Consider the following 14,018-nt stretch of genomic DNA (forward strand, 5'->3'; position numbering starts at 1 on the left):
TTCCATCTGGTGAAGAAGGAAGTTGCTCTCAGTGTCTCAGAGGTTTTTTTGTCGTTTCCTTCAGTGGTTCTTGGTGCAGCGCCCCCACAGGCCAGGAGGGGAACAGGTTGGTTTGACTCAGAACCACAGCAGCTGCAGGTGGAGCAGATGTTCTGGTTCCAGTAGAACCGGGTCGACCGGACCATCAGGAGGGAAACACCTTAAAGTGAACCTATAAAATGTCCCCCATCATGATACCACCTCCACCAGGCTGGACTATGAAGGAAGGATCCATGTTTGATGAAGTTTCCATCAGATTCTGTCTGGACTTTTGGTTTGAATTGGACCTGTAAATGTTCTTCCATCTGTTCTGGAGGGTCTGGGTGGTTTTAGCTTCAGTTTCCTGATTTTATCCGACGGTTCTGTCGGTCTGGTGTTCTGCTGCTGTAGCTCATCTGCTCCAACGTTCTGAACCAATCGGACCAACAGCCCTGCTGCGTTTCAACTTCCTTCATTCGTCTTCCTGATGCTCATCTGATCTTCAGTGTCTTCGTGTCTAAATGAGTTGAGTTTCTGCCGGCTGATTGGCTGATTCAATAAATGTGTAATAAAGCAGGTGTAGCTACTAAACCAGTAGCATTTGGTCAGAGGGTCGTTGACGTCCCAGTAGAAACCCAGCAGCTCTTCAAGGTTCCTGAGTCTCTCAGTCAAACTCAGGAATGTCATCAAAACGTTTTCATGTTTCGCTGCTCGGCTTCAAGGAATGCAGAGAAACAAAGACGCCTTTCTGCTGCGTCTTCACCGACCTGGAGGAAACGAGACGGAGAGCAGAGGAACGGCTACGGGTTAAAGGAGGAGAGAGAGAGGAAGGAGGGATGAGAGAATGAACAGAGAGAAACTGGCTGGAAAAGAAAGGAAAGAATAAACTCAGGAACAAAATGAGTCAAAAAGAGAAAAAAACATCAAATAAAGGAAAAACTAGATGAACTGTTGAAAAACAGAAAAATATTAAAATAATGAAATTTAAGTAAAATATTAAATGTGATAGTAATTCTATTAGCAGCAGTAAAATTAATATTTTCAGTCCTGATTTAAACGATTCATGAGATGTAGAATAATTCCTGAAATAAAATATTTAAAAAAATTAAAATGTGTCTTTGATTAATTAAAAAAAATATTTTTTTAATAAAAATAATAAAATTTACAATCTAAAAAACTTGAATTTATTTTGAACTTTCCTGAGGAAAAAAATGTTCATGATGTTTTTTACAGATTAATATTTATGCAGAACATGTTGCTGGAGAGGATATTTAATTTAATTTAACTTAAACAGGATCTAGATGAAAGTTTTTGTTTTTATTCTCATCTCGCTGAAGGAGCGTCTCCATCCAGTCTGACCTCTGACCTCCGCTCTCTGCCGGAGCCTCTTCCTGACAGTTTCTCTCCTCGCTGTCGGATGTTTGTGTAGGAATGTGAGCAGAGCCGCGATTATCCCGCTAATCCTGAGCGGAACCAGGAGGCCCGTCGGTTCGGTGTGTTTCTGATCCCATCAGTAACAAGATGGCCGCCATCACCGCCGGCAGGATGTTAGGAAAACTGGAGTTTATGTTTAATGAGGCAGTAAAAACCACACCCAGCTCGGTTCTGTTGGGTCCTGGTTCTGTAACGTCCTCCATGTTTCCCTCCGCAGTGCCTGGACTTCAGCCGCGGCTCGCTGAGCGGCGACCTGTGTGAGGATCTGTGCGTCGGCGGCCTGGTGGAGTATCAGCGCTGCCTTTACTACGAGAACGGGAAGAAGGTGATGGAGGCCCGATGGAGAGGGAACCGGGTCATCCTCAAGTCCAAACTGGAGAACTTCTCCTCCTACGAGCCGTTGGGCCTGCTGGACTACCAGGTGACCACCCAATCTGAAAAGTGTGGAGTGTACTGCACTAAAAGATCCAAACGACAAAACACAAAAAACTAATTCAGCTGAAAAATGCTGCAAACAGGAAACAGCAAAAACAGCAGCAAGTTGTGGTAAAATGCTGCAACCTGCTGCACCAACAGAAGATCCTCCAGGCCAGCAGGGGGAGTCTGGAGTCGTTACCAACATGAATGTGTTGTTGGTCTGTTGTAGAAAACAAGGAGAGAAATGAATCTGTTCTTTCTTCCTCCATCTTTACTGGATGTTTCTTTCTTTCATTCCTTTTTGCAAACAGATCAAACTCCATCTGATTCAATCTGGAGCAACACTTTCCTGAACTTTGACTAGGCCATTTTGACCTATAACAGATCAAACTCCATCTGATTCAATCTGGAGCAACACTTTCCTGAACTTTGACTAGGCCATTTTGACCTATAACAGATCAAACTCCATCTGATTCAATCTGGAGCAACACTTTCCTGAACTTTGACTAGGCCATTTTGCCCTATATCCACCCCAGTCTCAGGTTTGTGGAGCAACTACCCGGTTTTCTTCCAGGTTTACCTTCATCCATCTTCCCATTTCCTGACCCACAGCATGATGCTGCCACCCCCGTTTTTCACTAAGACTGCAGTGTTTTCAGGATGAAGTTCAGGAATCGTTTTCTGTCTTTAAATCTAAACCTTTATTTATCTGAACATAAGGTTTGAAAACTCTGTATCATTTCTCTTTTATAATTTTAATAGTTGTGTTGATCTATGAGCCAAAACTCAAAATGAAATTCATCAGAGTTTCATGTTTTTGTGTTTTTCGCCTCGATGTGAATTAGAAATAAATCTTTTTCTCTCCGGCAGGAAGCAGGAGAGGAGCTGTCGGCGCTGGACGTGGTTTTCTACGCCACTCTGGAGGTGAGTCATCTCAGCTGAATAATCCCATCTTTGGCTCCTGACAGCCTGAACAGGTGACGCTGTTCTGGGCTCAGGTGAGAAACTCTCTGGGTCTGGCTGAGGAAGAGGAGGAGGGAGGAGGAAGGAACGGCTCTCTGTCCGGCCTGTGGGGGCAGAACCTGAAGCTCCGAGAGAAAAGTTACTCCAGAGCCGATCTGGGCTCCCTGTGGGCGCTGCTGCAGCAGGAGGAGTACACCTTCCTCAGGTGAGCAGCAGCGACTCGGAGCCACAAATGACTTCAGACTCATTTAGTTCTAAATGCTTTGTGTCAACATTTCATTTGTCCTGCTGCACAAAACTTCACATTCAGTTTGATTCATGCAGAAAATGTTCAGGTTTTAATTTATTTGGATAAAAAACAGGAAATGATGAAGAGGAGAACCAGCTGACCCAGTCGGTCCAGGTTCTGGACTCCTGCAGTTGGATTTGTTCGTCTGTTTCTGAATGAAATGAGATCAGAACCAAACGGGTCCAGATTTAAAGGTTTGTTTCCCTGCAGAGTCCTGCAGGACCTCAGCCCCCATGTGGCCCGGGTGTTGGGCTCCTGCGGTCATTTCTACGCCGTGGAGTTCCTGTCGGCCGGACACACCTGGGACCAGAACCTGTTCTCCATGGACGAGGCGTCGGCTCCCAGGGCGCCGGGTCAGGCTGCAGGTTCTGGTGGCTGGAGCTCCAGGCTGATGGTGCATCGGGTGGCGCTGAGCTTCATGGACATGGTGCAGCACTTTGACAACGACTTCACACACAGACTGCACCTGTGTGACGTCAAACCGGAGAACTTCGGCATCAGGAAGGACCTGACGGCGAGTCTGGCTTTAAGGAAAAACTCTGAAATGTTCTGGAATCAGGTCAAAGGTTAAAGTTCAGGTCTTCATCTAACAACACATAGAAAACTCATCAAAATAAAACTAACATAAATCTGAGTTATAAGTTTGAGTTAATGACTCAACCATAAAATGCAGGTTATGAAAGTAAACATGTTTATGTTTGAACTGTCTGAATCTGTTTCTGAATAAATTCAGTTATTAGGAAAATATCAGCTGATCTGATCTGTCGATCAGTAAAAACAGTTTTAACTGAATAAAATCTGTGCTAACAGTGAAATATGACTGTAAGTTTCCAGTCGTCATATTTCTGGAACATTTCATGAAACTGTAGATTTTGATGCTTCAGGCAGAAAAATCAAGACAAACTTTGAAGTGAAGCCACATGGAAAGTTTCCATCCATTACAGACAAAGATTTTTATTTTAGCTCCAACTTAATGAAGACCTGAAGGCCTGGATGTGAAGCTGCAGTTAATCATTCAGGTCTGTTTATGAAACTAAAACAATAATCAGTAATAATCAACAGATTCTGCTGGTTTTAAACTAACGACGGTTTCTGGCTCATTTTTCACCTTTTGTTCTTTTTTTAAGTTTTCTGGCCATAAAAACGTCGACGCCTCATAAAGTTGGTTCTGGGCTGCAGCTGAATGTGATCATTGTTTTGTCTCTGCTGCTGGGAGAACTGGGAGAACTGGGAACGGAAAACAGAGGACCAGGAAAGACTTTCTCAGTTTAAATCTGAACTAGATTTAATTTAGACGAGGAAATAAACTTATTATTTGTTAAAAGATTTAAACATATTGTAAAAACTTAAATCAGACAAATCGTGACTGAGCTCCACTGTCATAAAATAAGTTTTGTTTGCTGTTTATTCTTAACCATAAATCCAGTAAACGTGTAAAATCCCAGCAGATTATTAATCTTCAGATTATTAATCTTCAGATTAAATCCCTAATTGAAGCTTTTATTTCATTTCTAACATTAAAACTTTACAATCAGATTTTCTTCACAGCATTTTGTAAAAAATTTCAGGCTTTAAATTAACTTCATATATTCTGACTTAATAAAAGAAAATGTTCATCATGTTTTACAAAATTTAATGAAATTATTAAATTTGTTGTTTTGTTTCCACATTTAATTATAAACAAACTAAAAACTCACATTGACAACTTTTACATTAAAGTTATTGGAGTGTGAAACTCTGACCATCCATAATTATAATAATTCATAATTATTATTATATTAACATTATTATGAGAAATATCATTTAAGTGAGTTTATTAATAACAAATCCTTCATACGATATAAATCAACAGATAACATTTTGAGTCTCTTTCAAAAATAAATGTTTTGTATTTTCATATTTTCTGTTTTAAAATTAATTTTATTACGTCGGCAGATTTACAGATTAGTCTCTAAAAATGATTTTTTTCATAATTTCTGATGCCTGATTTGTTCTAAGGAAATTTAAGTTCAGCAGATTTTTTAAATATAAATTAAATTATTAATGTTTTAGAAAAATAAACTACTGAAATAAATGTCATGTTTTATGGAGCCCACATCCGCCTTCAAAATAAAAGTGTCTAAAAGTTTTCACAAATTAATTTTTGGTTTTTCTTTTTTTAGATTTTGATCTTTCTGATTCAAAATCTATTTTTCTATAAAAAAAACTTGTTATCCTCTTTAGAAAAAAATCAACCAGGTTAAAACTATTTTTAAAACAGACCATTAAAGGTCTGGACCAACATGTTTAGACTTAGTTTTTCCTGTTTTGATAAAACGCTGCTTTCCTCTGTTCTCTCTGTCTCGGTGTAACGTGGCTCTGGTTCCGTCCTGCAGGTCGTGGCCATCGACGTGGACATGGCGTTCTTCGAGCCCAAGATGAGGGACATCCTGGAGCAGAACTGCAGCAGCGACGACGACTGTAACTTCTTTGACTGCTGGTCCAGGTGCGAGCCGGACCGACGCAGGTGCAGCCCGCACCGCAGGAACACCAACCTGCAGGTGATGCATCAACCATCAGGTTTCATCTCTGACTCTAGAAACTGAGTCTGAGATTCAGAGAAACTTTTTCTTACTGTGAATAAAATTAAGTTTTTATCCTGTGAATTTCTCAAATACCAATTTCTGAAATTATCTTTATTATTTATTTCACTTTGAAACTTTAAAGAAAAAATTCTATTTCATGATTTTTAATTATGAAATCAAATTGAATCATCACATATGAAGAAAGAATAAAACTTCTAAGCCAAGAAGTTTTATTCTTGGCTCAGAGGAATAAGCTGAAAATGTGCAGAAAATTTAATTTAGGTTTAAATTTCCAGAATTTAACACTAAAACCCAGGCTGGGTATTTTGTTCTTTAAAGTAAATATTTTTTTACTGATTTATATTAGGATGAAATATTAATTTTCTTCTGCTTATTGTGTCTGAGATAGTTAATTATACCAGGATAATTCGACTTTATATTGTAAATGGAGCATCGTTAGATTGAAATAAATGTTAATTCGTTATGTAGCTGAAAATGAATTAAATATTATGAAATAAAACTAATAATAATGGATGTTAACAACAAATTAAGAAGGAAAGTATGTAAAATCGTCTGAGGCCTTTCGGCCTGAAAGGCCTCAGACCTTCATCACCATCATCATCGTCGTCGTCATGACAGCAGACTGTCGTCAAGCCGCCGATCAAATGTCTGATGATAGCAGATATCTGCTTTCATAGAGAGAAGCTGTTTTCATCCAGGTGATGATGGAACGAAACGATGGGAGAGAAAAGATGGAAACCAGAAGAAAGAGAAGAAAAGAAAAATAATCAAAGTTCATAAAGGTGAAATAATCTACAGGCTGAGCTGAGATTTAAAGATTAATGATTTAAATAAATTTAAACAAAACGTGGATAAAATTTTAAACGGCTTCTTTGTTTTATTTCATAAGAAATAAAAGTCAAAAGTTGATAAATGAACATTATATATAAAAAATATATAAAACTGCATCTTCTATATGTAAACCAAAGAACCAAAACAGTTTAACTTTAAACAAAGAAAACGAAGAACAAAGAGAGAAAGAGGAGAGGAGGAAAATAAAGAGAAGCTGAGTGACGACCGGAGCTGATGACATGTCAGAGACAAGCTGCTCTCCTATTGGCCGACGCTCCACAGGTGTCTGCTCAGGTTGACCTGATGACCCGCCTCTGACAATCATCTCTTTCAGAAAGACGATTTTGTTTTCCTGAAAGCTTTGCTGCTTCAGATCATTCTAGATCTGTTATTTTCTGTTTTATTACTTTTCATTTCTTTTTCTTTATTTTTCACAGATTTTCCGTTTCTTAACGTTTGTTTTGCGTTAAACACATCATGTTCCCCTCCAGATCTCCATCTGTCCTGTTTTCTTCTTTTTCAGGTGATTTGTGAGAAAATATTCCGGCCCTGGTTTTCTCCAACTCTTCTCGGCGCGAAAGCAGGACTCCCGCTTCAGGTACCAACATGTGAAACCAAAGATTTACTAACTTCTCTGCTTTCTTTCTTCCACTGAAACCAGACAGGATAAAAACAGGAGAACTGAGAAAAAAAACATTTTTAATGCAGTTTTTATGATCTCAAATTAAACATTTACTAATATTCCAACTAATTCATTAACTCATATCACTGAATGTGCAACGTTTTCAAATTTGGACCAGATGAGGATCAGGTACATGACCAGCGATTAAAATGCCTGATACCTTTAATTAGTCTGTAACATTTAAATATTCAGATTATTTACAGGCTGATCAAACTGCGCCGTCTTCCCTCAGTCTGTAGTTTGCCATGTTAAACTCCACATGGAGGTCAGATGTGCCATCGGAGCCGTTTGTGCAACACGTTTGGCTCCCAGAATGAAAGATTTGGTTTTCAATGGTTTACTGTAAAAAATACATTTGAAATGTTCTTCCTGTTCTTATGTATTTCTGGGGATTACAGGACGATAAAACATATCAGCGCCACCTAAAGGACACTGTTGGTATCTTAGTGGTTTATCTAAAACTTTCAGCCTTTCATCTGTTTCTTGTGACGAACTTCAGATCATTTTAAACCCTGGATGATTCTTCAGAGCCGTTTCATTGAACAGGTGGAGCTGCAGCGAGCCGTGCAGGACTGCTCCGAGACCGACGGCGGCGCGGATGATGAGGGCGGAGCCCGCAGGGTCCATCAGCGCCTCCTCGCCGTCCTCAGAGCCCTGCTGCAGGAGGAAGTGGCTCCTGAGGACAGGAAGTGGACAAAGGACGAAACGGAGCACGTCCACACCGCACTGAACTTCTGAGAGGAATGAAAGAAAAACTTCCTTCAAGATGTTCAAACAGCTTCCTGCTGTTTTAGAACCTGATCGTGGCACCAGAACCTCATCAGGCACCAGAACCTCATCGTGGCACCAGAACCTGATCATGGCACCAGAATCTGATCATGGCACCAGAACCTCATCGTGGCACCAGAACCTCATCATGGCACCAGAACCTCATCAGGCACCAGAACCTCATCAGGCACCAGAACCTGACCATGGCACCAGAACCTGATCGTGGCACCAGAACCTCACCGTGGCACCAGAACCTCACGGTGGCACCAGATCCTCACCGTGGCACCAGAACCTAATTGTGGCATCAGAACCTCATCGTGGCACCAGATGCTCACCATGGCATCAGAACCTCATCGTGGCACCAGATCCTCACTGTGGCATCAGAACCTCATCGTGGCACCAGATCCTCACCGTGGCACCAGAACCTAATTGTGGCATCAGAACCTCATCGTGGCACCAGAACCTCATTGTGGCATCAGAACCTCATCGTGGCACCAGAACCTGATCATGGCACCAGAACCTGATCATGGCACCAGAACCTAATTGTGGCATCAGAACCTCATCGTGGCACCAGATGCTCACCGTGGCATCAGAACCTCATCGTGGCACCAGATCCTCATCGTGGCATCAGAACCTCATCGTGGCACCAGAACCTGATCATGGCACCAGAACCTCATCAGGCACCAGAACCTGACCGTGGCATCAGAACCTAATCGTGGCATCAGAACCTCATCATGGCACCAGAACCTCATCAGGCACCAGAACCGCTCAGAACTGATGAATAAAGCCTGGAAAAACATTTCCAATCTAAATAAGAGGATTGTGAACTTCTGGAGCTTTTTCACCAACATGGAGGAACTTCAGTTTTATCTGCATAGAAAATCCAGATATTTTACAAACTGTTTCAGAAACAGATGCAGTAAAACAAAGCAGAACGGATCCCTGTGGACCAGAACCTGACGGGTTCTGAGTTTCTCCTGGTTGTAATGAGCTTCATGTTCTGGTTTTATAAATATTATTGTGATTTTGATGAGTATTTGAACCAAACACCTCAAGTGTCTGAAATCCGTTTTGGATCCTCCAGGATTGTTTCTTCTTAAAGCAGAATTTGGTAACGTGGGTCGATTAGGCTCCGCCCCCTCCTCTTCATCTTCATCAGCAAGCCGGTAACCATGACAACAGAAGAAAAGGCAGTTCCCCCCAGCAGAGCCTTGTTAGCTCCTGTTGGGTCCTGAACTCGTTACCAGGTTCTGCTCCGACCCGATAGTCTCAGTGAGATTTATTCTACTTTTCTCATTTAAGGAGAAAATAAAACATGTTTAGGTTCTGCAAAACTGACTTATTACATAAAATGTTTCTTTGCTTAATAAAATATTTTTTGCTTAATGAATAGATTTGATGTCAAACATTTTTCTGTTGTCCACAAAATATTAGCAAAGAGAAAAATCCAAATTTCACCAGAATCTAATTTATTTCCACATGAATTTGATTTTGTGTTGATTAAAGGATATTTGGGTAAAACTTTATTAGAAGGGGTGTGAATAAGACTGACATAACACCTGTCATAAACATGAAGGAGTCTTTATGAATGTTGTCATGAAGTGTCATTCAGTAAATAATGACTTTTAATGCAAAGTTGCTCTAAAAGTTGGATTAAAAGTCCATTAAAATGCCAACTTTGCATTAAAAGTGTCATAATTTACCTCATGACACTTCATGACAACAGTCATAAACATTCATAAAGACTCCTTCATCTTCATGTTATGTCATGTTTATGACAGTGTCATGTCAGTCTTATTCACACCCGGCAAATAAAGTGTTACCAATATTTGGTTTAGAATGAAGAGTTGATTTTAAAACCAGTTTTCATCTTTTTATTCTCAAAAACTCATGAAAACAATTTAATTGTACAAAAGATTATTTACAAGAAGTGACGATAAAACTGCAACAGCAGAAATGTTATTAAAATGAGATATTTGGCTGTAAATTTATAACAGGTTAATAAACTAAAGTTTGTCTTAAAATAAAATAATCTGTGTGAGGTTGGATGAGTTTCATCTTAAAATCATTTTATTTTGATTAACTTCTGTTTTCATCTCCATCTGAAAATGTTTTTATGGTTTTCTGTTGCTAATTTTTTACTCTTTGGGCTCCAAAATTCAACTTCAATGTATTTAAAAACAGCAAGTTTCCCTCTGGTGTGATAAGAAAAATAATTAAAATAGAAAAACACAGATATAAAACAGATATTAAAACATATTGGCTATCTGAATTAAACTGATGGTTTTTAGAAGATAAATCAAGACGTTTGATTCTGATGCAGTTTGGGAAAACGAAGCCGGATCTCTGGTTTCCTGCTGGTTTCTCAGCCGGTCGGAGGAGAAACTGGAGTAAAACAGATTTAAACTGAACTTTAATTTGATCATGTTTCTTCTGACTGGAGGCCATATTAATATTAATATTAATATTCCAGAGTCCTGACCTGGAACTGATGATGAGGAGGAAGGTTAGAGCGAAGGTGAGGAAACGTTCCCCAAAAATAAAAAACTAAAAAGAAACCTGGAGCTCAGCTGTTAGAAGGATCTGACAAATATTCCTCCAATAAATATTGATAACATTATGAATCTGTTGTTTTTTAATCAGCTGTTAAATTGTTGCATCTTTTTAGAAGTTTAGAAACTTCACTGAATTTTACATCTGCATCTAAAGCGGTGTGAATAATTTGGGTTTTAAAGGTGAATCAGTAACTTGTTGCTGGAGTCATGATGCTGGTCAGAACCGGAGCAGAACGACCTCATCTGTCCGTGTGGGGTGCCGGTTGGTTAAGTCTCCAGCATGCAGACATTTCTCCTCACTTTATCAATCAGGACACAAATGTTAAACTTATGAGCTCAGACAGGAGACGTTGCCATGGCAACACAGATCATCAGGTTTCTGGTTGAGATCATTTCCACACAGCAAATCCAGGAGGCCCAGATTAACTCTGAGATTTGATTTCAACAATTTTAAAGTGTCTATATGGGTCCACACCAGAAAGTGTTAATTTAACTCTTTTTGGAGAGTTAGTACCTTAACTCTTATAAAGTGTCAAATATCAAATCTGCTGGAGTTAATCATTTAACACTTACTGACACTAATTCAGTGTTAGATCTTAATATTAACTCTCACAGAGTCTTTTTTTAAAACTTTTTAAGAGTTATTTGTAATTAATATTAAATAGGTATTTTATTGTTTTGAACTTTTAAAAATTCTTTGGAAAATAAACATTTAATAAAGAGCCAATGATTTTCTCAAATGCATTTATTTCAAAACGTGCACCATCATTACAAAACATATTACAACGTGGAATAATGTGCATGTTTCACATGTCGCTTATCAAACGGTCTCACATATCAGCTGTGCAATACAAAATGCAGTATGCTTAATACATTTTTCTTCAATATTTTATGCATGAAATTGTTCAAAGTACCAGGTGGAGAAAGTAAAGCAAGCAGTTCATGTAATATGATAGAGTACATTTCTTTTAACAGGTAGATTACTGGATATTACATAACAGACCAACCTGATACTCAGATCCATCGTTTCTTATCCAGTTTCTGTTGATCAGAGACAGATCCTCCCTGCACTCCACCAGAGAGATGTCCATCACCAACAGACTGTCTTCAGGTTGTTGGGCTGTTCGTGACGTTTGGCCGGAGACGCCAACATGCTCCTCTACTGCATCGGACCGTCTTCAGTCTGAGTAGGACAGCCAGTGTCGACTCTGGATTATAACAGACAAAAACCAGAACAATGAGGAACGGAGCGAAGGAATACATTTTACTACAACTCTAACAACAAGCCTCCATTACAGAGATGTGGAGTTTCATATATTAACACTTACATAATCATTTCTGGAGCTTGAATCTTCGAAGAATCCATGGAGGGATCAGGAGGGGAGGTTAGGCTGGAGATTCATCCTCAACCAAACTGGTTGAATGTGTCGCAGAAAGTGACTCTGTAAGTGAGTTTGCTCTAGAGTTGAAGGGCTGTTAGACGCTGTTCAGGTTTGTCACCACTCTCAACCTGGAGTGTCGGCCAGAACACCAACCAGGACCAGATGTTTAATGAAGACATGAGGCAGGATCCTTTAACTGCTCTGTACTCCAAACTGCATCACAGATATTGATCCAATGAACATGGATGGGCATAGATGTGTGTCTACATGAAAGTGTGTGTGTGAGTGTCTGTGTGTGTGTGTGTGTGTGTGTAGTTTCCTAGAATAAACAAAAATACAGAAAATAAGTTCAAGGTGTCCTATCATTACACCATCCCCTTATACCTTAGATAAACTAAGAAGGAAACCTCTAAGTCAATATTACTAAGCAAACTAAGGCAAGTTAACTCCACAGTTAACTAATAACCATGCCTCTGCTCCACTGAAAGTAGATATGCATGTTCAACACAATGCTCTACAGCAGTGGTCCCCAACCCCCGGTCCGTGGACCAATTGGTACCGGGCCGCAAGAAATAATTAAATATTTCCGTTTTATGTATTATTTGAGTCTGGAGGATCTTTTATTTTGAAAATCCTTTAACCGGATTCTCTCGCCAACACTGAGCCACAAGCAGCAAAATGAGTAAGAAACGGATCAGGTGTCTAAAGTTTCTTTGCAAAGGGGAAAAGGCCCAGAGAAGAGACAGGAGGATGGATTTATCCCGGACCGGTAGGTGAGTCNTCCTCTCTGCACTCCACCAGAGAGATGTCCATCACTAACAGATTGTCTTCAGGTTGTTGGGCTGTTCGTGACGTTTGGCCGGAGACACCAACAAGCTCCTCTACTGCATCGGACCGTCTTCAGTCTCTGAGTACTACAGCCAGTGTCAGACTCTGGATTATAACAAACAAAAAACAGAACAATAAGGAATGGAGCGAAGGAATACATTTTTACTACAACTCTAACAACAAGCCTCCATTACAGAAATGTGGAGTTTCACAGATACTAACACTTACATAATCATTTTTGGAGCTTGAATCTTCGAAGAATCCATGGAGGGATCAGGAGGGGGAGGTTAGGCTGGAGATTCATCCTCAACCAAACTGGTTCTAATATATACAAAAAGGCAATAAAAGGGTTAAAACATGCTGCAAAACCTATACAAGACACAAGGGCGGGAATAATGCTCTCAACAGTTTTTTAAAGGAAACAAATCGATAGAAAGGTTGATAAATCTGACCAATATTCATGTAAACGTCCAACATCATGAAAAAACATACTCCAGATTATTACGGATCTGTTCAAGTTAGCCCATAATTTGACTGAATGTTAACCGGCTCGATTTTTCCAACACTTAAACTCTGCTAACATTCTGCATGCTAAGCTAAAAATGCTAAGCTAAATATGCTAACTAACACCGAGCCGTCTGTCATACAGGTTGAGCTCAACTCAAAATAATAGTTATAAACCATCTCAGAAAAAAAAAAAAAAACAACTTACCAAGCGTGGTAAACACCTCAGACACGTGGAGAGTAAAAGTCCTGAAATGATTCGGTGGGAATCTGATTCTGGGCGGAGGCAGTGCATGAACTCCTTCAGTTTAGAGCCGCTGGTGGAGTTCAGAGTTCAGAAGTCAAGAGTTACTGATTCTATTTTAACACCTCTAGATTTGATAGAAAACACTTAGTTTTAACACTGGAGTTTAACTACTAATAATATACACCCCAGAGTTACAGAAACAGAAAGTGACTCTGTAAGTGAGTTTGCTCTAAAGTTGAAGGACTGTTAGGCGCTGTTCAGGTTTGTCACCGCTCTCAACCTGGAGTGTCGGCCAGAACACTCCAGGTTCTGGCCGACACTCCAGGCCAGAACCTGGAGTGTTCTGGCTGAGTGGTCTCAGCCAGGATTCAGCTCAGGACCAGATGTTAGGATGAGGGGCAGCAGATGTTTAATGAAGACACGAGGCAGGATCCTTTAACTGCTCTGTACTCCAAACTGTATCACAGATACTGACCAATGAACATGGATGGGTATAGATGTGTGTCTACATGAAG

General features: G+C 39.9%; 1 protein-coding gene and 1 long non-coding RNA gene across 4 annotated transcripts in view; one reads left to right on the forward strand and one right to left on the reverse strand.

Moving 5' to 3' along the window:
* dipk1c (divergent protein kinase domain 1C) overlaps positions 1-8,273 on the forward strand; it is a 31,641-nt gene extending 23,368 nt beyond the window's left edge. The window contains exons 3-10 of the mRNA XM_016663148.1: positions 1,670-1,873; positions 2,740-2,793; positions 2,868-3,037; positions 3,332-3,635; positions 5,497-5,661; positions 7,061-7,135; positions 7,766-7,996; positions 8,201-8,273. Coding sequence (XP_016518634.1) covers positions 1,670-1,873; positions 2,740-2,793; positions 2,868-3,037; positions 3,332-3,635; positions 5,497-5,661; positions 7,061-7,135; positions 7,766-7,957 — 1,164 coding nt within the window. The 3' untranslated portion in view covers positions 7,958-7,996; positions 8,201-8,273. The remainder of the gene's footprint in view (positions 1-1,669; positions 1,874-2,739; positions 2,794-2,867; positions 3,038-3,331; positions 3,636-5,496; positions 5,662-7,060; positions 7,136-7,765; positions 7,997-8,200) is intronic.
* Positions 3,422-9,361, reverse strand: LOC107833548 (uncharacterized). Of its 3 annotated transcripts, none has more exons than XR_001659310.1 (4): positions 8,584-9,361; positions 8,375-8,545; positions 8,017-8,222; positions 3,422-3,434 (listed from the first exon to the last, which is right to left on the reverse strand). It is a non-coding gene; the product is annotated as an uncharacterized LOC107833548 (long non-coding RNA). The 3 variants fall into 3 exon arrangements; XR_001659312.1 differs by lacking the exon at positions 3,422-3,434 and adding an exon at positions 7,959-8,016 and having other exon boundaries at positions 8,111-8,222; XR_001659311.1 differs by lacking the exon at positions 3,422-3,434 and having other exon boundaries at positions 8,169-8,222; positions 8,622-9,361.
* Between the last annotated feature and the right edge of the window lie 4,657 nt (positions 9,362-14,018).

The sequence above is a fragment of the Poecilia formosa genome, unplaced genomic scaffold (genome assembly GCF_000485575.1).
Source record: "Poecilia formosa unplaced genomic scaffold, Poecilia_formosa-5.1.2 Scaffold404, whole genome shotgun sequence".
In the NCBI taxonomy this organism is placed as follows: domain Eukaryota; kingdom Metazoa; phylum Chordata; class Actinopteri; order Cyprinodontiformes; family Poeciliidae; genus Poecilia; species Poecilia formosa.